General features: G+C 41.7%; 1 protein-coding gene across 1 annotated transcript in view; it reads left to right on the forward strand.

Moving 5' to 3' along the window:
* Nucleotides 1–311: 311 nt before the first annotated feature.
* Nucleotides 312–6,858, forward strand: part of LOC311056789 (proto-oncogene DBL-like) — a gene marked incomplete at its 3' end in the record, with an annotated part of 36,871 nt that continues 30,324 nt past the window's right edge. The window contains exons 1-4 of the mRNA XM_084073595.1: nt 312–466; nt 2,603–2,737; nt 4,736–4,852; nt 5,793–5,942. Coding sequence (XP_083929721.1) covers nt 413–466; nt 2,603–2,737; nt 4,736–4,852; nt 5,793–5,942 — 456 coding nt within the window. The 5' untranslated portion in view covers nt 312–412. The remainder of the gene's footprint in view (nt 467–2,602; nt 2,738–4,735; nt 4,853–5,792; nt 5,943–6,858) is intronic.

Here is a 6,858-nt window from a genome sequence, read left to right on the forward strand (position 1 = left end):
TCTAAATAGGATTGAAAAGCCCAGAAAGGCCGCATTGGCTTGTTTCAAATGGGGTCCTCACGTAGGCTACTCAATTCATGGAATTCATGCAAGGGGCGCAATAGTAGAGTGCGTGGCTGAGACAACTTTATTTTGGAGCTGACGTCAGGTGACCCTCGTTGTCCTCCCCCTGTACAGAGGAGAGGAGAGAGGAGAGAGGAGGTAGCCTACACAGCACACAGCAGATCCAGCTCCGCTCCCTGCACTGCCCTGCCCGCACCGCCCGGCTCACTGCAGTAGATTATAGCGCTGTGCTCAATGCTGCTGCCGCTGCCGCTGCTGCTGCTTGGCTGCTCCTCGCTCCTCCTCCGGTCATAGTCCCACCGCAGACTACTTAACAAACACACCGGACCACCGGGAGAAGAGCCTTGCCATGGCGGAGTCGTCCAACCCGCTGCGGGGGTTCCCCCGTCTCCGTCGGGCCGCGGTAAGAAGCCCATGCCGGGGAAGTGGGAGGTTTCTAACCGGGGCGGCGAGGAGGATACTGCAGCAGATAGACAGAGATGGAGAGAGAGAGAGAGAGGGAGAGGGAGAGAGAGAGAGTGGGGCAGAGAGATTAGGGGAGAGAAACTATCTTGTACTGCGGCATAGGGTTATATGCATGCATTGCAAACTAATATTCTAATATTCACCTTTTGGTATATGTGGATGAATGTGTGATCAGACTATTAGATGTGGTAGTGTAGCTACTAGGCTCCAGGACAGGCCAATGACAAACGTGTGTGTTTGTGTGTATGTGTGTGTTTCTTGTGTTTGGTCAGCAACTGCAGGTGCACAAGAGTACTAGCATAGGAGCTTTGCCATTGCAGTATAGTGTCTAAAAGCTAAATGTATCCTTCTGTGTCATTCGGAGGCTACATCTCATAAATAATGAATACAGTATGTGCCCCGCACAACGCAGCAAGCAGGTATACAAACTGACCGTGTTCCTAGTAGCCAAATTCACACATCTCAAAGTTTGGAGGTGGATGGGAGGGAGGGTTGGACATCTTTAACTATCCCAAAAATCTAAACCTACTTGCCCCTCTTCGAACTGTCCTGATGCAGTATATCTGGGCTTTGTGCTACTCTTAAGCACTGCAGTATAAAAGTTGTCGATTGTCCTGAAACTAATCATTGCAAAATCCTCTAACTAACCACATGCCTTGTACTCACTCACACTCACACAGACTCACTCATGGATTTACACTGGCTGAAGGTGGGAGGCAGGGGTGAGTGATGGGGAGGCGAGGAAGGATGGAGCAATGGGATGATGACAGTTATTGGGAGTTCTGATGGACGAGTGATAGACAGATGGGGAGGGGTGGGGTAATAGAGAGAGAGAGAGAGAGAGAGAGAGAGAGAGAGAGAGAGAGAGAGAGAGAGCAAGAGAGAGAGAGAGAGAGAAGGATGGGTATGTGACAGTGACATGATTAAGTTCACCACTTTTGACACCTTCTTGGCTGGGTTATACTACTCATATAGATCGACCGACCGACCGACCGACCGACCGACAGACAGAGAAGATAGAAATGCATAGGCCTATTACAGTAGGAAGGATAGCATAGAACAGATAATTAAAGCCTGAATTATAGTTAATCGCTCATAAATAACATATTTTCAAGCTTGAGAATCAGCTCTTTGTTCTGTCAGATTACTTTTCTATAGATAAAAGTGATAGGATCAGGCAGGGAAAGTGGGGACTGGGAAGACAGATGTGCTTTGTGCACAAGAAAAACAAGAGAATAGGCATAGAGTGGCAGATTGATAGAGAGAGGAGATAAAGGAAGCAGAGAGTGTCAGGAAAGCTGACTCTCAGACTTCTACGTAAAGCAAGGTAGAGCTCCGCTAAATAATATCGACACAGCAACCTGCTAATTCTGCAGCATGCAGGGATTTGGTAGTAGATTAGACTTGTGTCTGGTGAAAGGGAAATGGTTAAGACCATCTCATGTGGTGGTAGCTAGAATCCTGCCTTCTACCTAGGAAGAGGGAGATAGTCATGGAATAGGTATTCCATTAATATCTCCCTCTTCCTACTGTCTTAAAAAAGTTTTAAAAGTTTTTTCTTTTTTAAAGAAATTGCAAGAATACTGGAATGTCTCCTGCTGTATGTAGACAACTTTGGAATGCCATCAACTGATTGACCCCTCTCGTACTCTTCTATCCTTGCTTGGCGTTGTCCTGCCATTGTAATGAAAAAAATAAAAAGTTTATAGTATGTTTATCAAAAGTAGGAATAAAAAGCCTTCATCAGAGCTAGGCTCATAGCCGAAACGTGTAAGCGTTCGTTTATTGGTGTGTGCCAATACAAAAAGTGGAAATGTGAGTGCTTTGTGCTTTGTGCTATTGCTTTGACATTTTGGATGTGCTACCTTTTGGGGATTTTTTTAATTCCTACTTTTGGTATGTATACTGGATTTTGGGTCTAGCACTCCACTGAGAAAACTCATTGCTGATGCGCAACCTCTTTTTCTTATTTATTTATAGTATGTTTGTTTGTACAGGTTTTGAATAATAGTTTTACCCCAGAACCACTTTCCTTTCCTTTCCTTTCCGTCTCTTATTATTGTCTCTCTTCCAGACCTCTTTTCCAGGTAACCTGCACCTGGTCCTGGTGCTCCGCCCCACAGGTCTAATGAGCGCCACCCCTAGCCCCACCTCCAGCACTGACCTGGGCTTCCGCTTCAGCCAGGATGACTTCCTGTTAAAGATGCCGGTGAGAGAGGGACACTCACAACAGGAGGGAGGGACCAAAAGGGCGGCTGGGGGGAAGAGGAAAGAGAGAGTAAAGTTAGAGGAAAAGTTCACAGTCCTGGGTTCGATTCCCACAGGGGACGCTGTGGGCGCTGGGGGCATGTTCTCTCCTCCGCGTCATCAGCGCCCATACCCTAGGTGGGGTTGGCGAAAGGGCCTTTCTGTGTGGAGTTTGCATGTTCTCCCCGTGTCTCCTAGGGTAGGTACCCTCACAAAAACATGCAGTAATCGTGGTCACTATACTGCCTCTCCCTGGCCAGCCGGGGCGCCTGATGGAGGGGAAGGGAACTGGTTGGAATAACGTGTTCCTTCCACGCGCTACGTCCAACCAGGGAAACACCCCCCTGTCAGGTGACAAGAAGGTCAGTTGGCTCTCATGCATTGAAGGAGGCATGAGCCTCCCTAGGTTGGCAGAGGGAAGGTAGTGCCCAGGATTACATAGACAATTGGCACTGGGTGTTAAAAATAGGGTTACAAAATCGTGGGATAAAAATAATAAATTTAAAAAAAAAAGTTAATTGCGATTAACCATTTAATTGTGTGTTTGGCATTGGAACATTGGAACATATGAATACAAATACAATTTCTGTTTGCCTTTTAGGCTTGGTAATCAAATTGCACAGGGCAGATAGGACAAATAACTTAAACAAAGAAATTATTGACATATTTAATAATTTGTATTAAATATGTCAATATTAAAAAAAGCAGAAATAGCTGATCTACAAGCTTACAGTACAACGTGTCATGAATTGATTGGTAAGCTTGTAGATCTGCTATTTCCGCTTTTTTATTTTTAATATAATTTTGTATTAATATTTATGCTAAATAGTTGCGATTATCTGAAATAGTTGCGATTAGACGATTATGTAATAATTGTGACAGGCCTATTCACAGTGAGCGATGACTTGGCTTTGTATTTATGTTAACAGTGCATAAGGAAACATCTAAGCAAATGTGCATGTTTATCAATGTGTGCATCATATTCCAGCTGAAAGTCTATTAGAGTACAACATAATTTACGGTTTACTCATCTAGCTGATGCTCTTATTCCGGCTTAGAGTAGTCGGACACAATATGATCACTTCTCTCAATTATGGGCCGATGCGACCAGTTCCACTGGTTCCCAGAGAAATATTGGCAAACTAAAGTATGTAAATGGAATGGATATGATCTACTCTCTGTAATCACTCGTCTGTGTACAGTAACATCAAGGAAAAGACACTGATACTCTGCAGGCCAGCAGATAGAGGGTAGCCTACTAGTTCATATACACCACTAGTTCAGCATGTCAAAAGTACCAGAGACGTATGAAAAAGGTTCATCTGTATGTCAGATGTTCAGGCCTTGTTCAGGCCTGTTCAGGCCTTCATCTATACATCTATACCTATATGTCCTGATGAAGGCCTGAACAGGCCGAAACGTTGACGAGCAATCAATTCTGGAGCTTTTTGCAACTACCAGTGTGCAGAATTTATTATTTTTCAAAAGTACCAGAGAAAACACAAGAATATATCATCAATGTAGCTACTGTACCCAAAACAACACTTAAAATATGGAGAAAAAACATCCCCATAAATACATTTGAGTAATTTCATGAAAATGGTCTGCCTAATAGAGCCATCTCACAGCACAGGACATGAGGTTTGTAGGCTGAGATTGCAAGGCACTGAGATGGTGAGTGGTTTGGAAAGAGGAGGGGACAGGGACTGTTATTTACTGTTACAGAGAGACATTTTGGAGTCACTCCCCAGACTGAATTCCCTAAAGGACTGAGTGAGGAATTGCTTTCAAACAGTTTTTGAAACTTTGGAACTTATTTTTTTTCAAGAGTGCAGATGTTATTGTTAAATAATCTGCACCTGGCATTAATAAAAACAATTGTGAGTCGAGCGTGCCGATCCTTTGGACTACAGTTACTTGTGTTACAGAAGCTGCCTTGCGTTTGTTGTTGTTGTACCAGGTGGTGATGCTGCGCTCGGTGGGGGACCTGCTCCGCTACATCGATGAGAACCACCTGGCCGCGGAATTCACGGGGACGGTGGAGTACTGCCAGAGTGACTGGGTTGTCCTCCGCACGGTACACAACTCTGGTGTTATTCACACAGTTGAGGATCTTACAAATACAAAGAAGGATAGGATACAGATCAGTGGTGGAAAAAGTACTCCCATTTTTTACTTAAGTAAAAGTATCAATACTGCAATGTAGAAATACTCTGTTACAAGTGAAAGTCCGGAATTCAAAATTTACTCGATGTACAAAAGTATTGGTATCAAAATGTACGTAAAGTACCAAAAGTAGAAAGTACTCATTATGCAGAATGTCCCGTTTCACAAGTTTTCAAATTTATAAAATTTATAAAAATCTTTTGAAAATAGCAGATCTACAAGCTCACACTCGCGACGCATTGTGAGCTTGTATATTTTTATACAATATATATATATATTTTCAAATGGGCGAAATGTATATAGGGCTGAAGTGGTTAATGTATGTTTTTGTTATAATAATCCAAATCTACAAAGTAACTAGTAACAAGTTTTCAATTAATTGTAGTGGAGTAACAATATTTGGATCCGAGATGTAGTGGAGTAGAAGTACAAGTATTGGAAATTGGAAATACTCAAGTAAAATACAAATACTTCAAAATTGTTCTTAAGTATAGTACTTAAGTAAATGTACTTAGTTACTTTCCACCACTGGATACAGATCAGTGAAAGGGTACATATGAAACATTATATTATGACTGCATGCTGCTTAGCTGCGTTGGTAGAGGATGCTGTTTGGTGCACGCTCTATCAATTCAGAATCACAACCGCTCAGGAGTCTTCATGCCTTTGGACATGGATAATCTACTTACTGATATAATGTCATCGTGCTAACCATCACAAATTATGACTTTTTTCGTTGTTGTGTTTTTTATTCGTGGGCACGCTATGGAGGGTGAGGAATGCGTCAGCACGTTGTTTTCTGATTCTGTGTGTGTGTGTGTGTGTGTGTGTGTGTGTGTGTCTCTCTACAGGCCATAGAGACCTTTGCAGTGACAGTGAAGGAGATTGCTCAGCTCCTGCAGGGCTTTGGTTCAGAGTTGACTGACACCGAGCTCCCAGATGATGCCAACGCCATTGAGTTCCTGTTACACTCACACACTCATCGCTACAGGCAGATGAAGGTTCTCTCTCTCTCTCTCTCTCTCTATCTCTCTCTCTCTCTCTCTCTCTCTCTCTATTATGGAACCTGCTTTAGCTTACAAATTATAACTTTTGTGATCAATTTTACACATGTCCCCCTATATCTTAAATGGTAAAATGGTAAATGGTGCATTTATATAGCGCTTCTATCCGAAGCGCTTTACATTGATTGTGCATTGATCTTACTGCAAAGTGCAGTAATTGAGTTTAAAAATGAAGGCTTACAACTCTTGTTTTAATGCTCCATACAAAAGGTTTATTGAACGTTTCGGTAGAATCAAAACGTTTAATAAACCTTTTGTAAGGAGAGTTGTGAGCCAAAAAGATGCAAATGCATTGTAAAATCAACAATAAAATCAACACAAATTTGACATTTTTATTCCCAAGTAATGCTGATTTTTGCAATTTTATACATTGGCAGAATCAGCTTTGTTTGCGTTGTTTCACCGCGCAATGTAAGTCAATGGGGAGACTATTGGATTATTAATTGTAGTCTATGGAGCAACTATTGAAGATATCAAGCCAATATTTGGATTTACACAGTGGTGGAAAAAGTACTCACATTTCTTAGTGTAAAAGTATAACAGTACTGCAGTGTAGAAATACTTTGTTACAAGTAAAAGTCCGGTAATCAAAATTAAAGAGTAAAAGTACAGAAGTATTGGCATCAAACTATACTTAACGTATGTAAGCTTTCATTATGTATAAAATGTATTTAAAAAGATTTCAAATAGCCAGAGTTTAAATAGGGCTGAAGTAGTTATGTATATGTTTTTGTAATAATAATCAAAATCTACAAAGTAACTCATTTAGTAACTAAAGTTTTTCAAATAATTCTAGTGGAGTAAAAGTACAATATTTGTCTCTGAGATGTATAGTGCAGTAGAAGTAAAATTA

This window comes from Gymnoscopelus microlampas (genome assembly GCF_963454915.1).
Source record: "Gymnoscopelus microlampas genome assembly, chromosome: 12".
Lineage (NCBI taxonomy): Eukaryota > Metazoa > Chordata > Actinopteri > Myctophiformes > Myctophidae > Gymnoscopelus > Gymnoscopelus microlampas.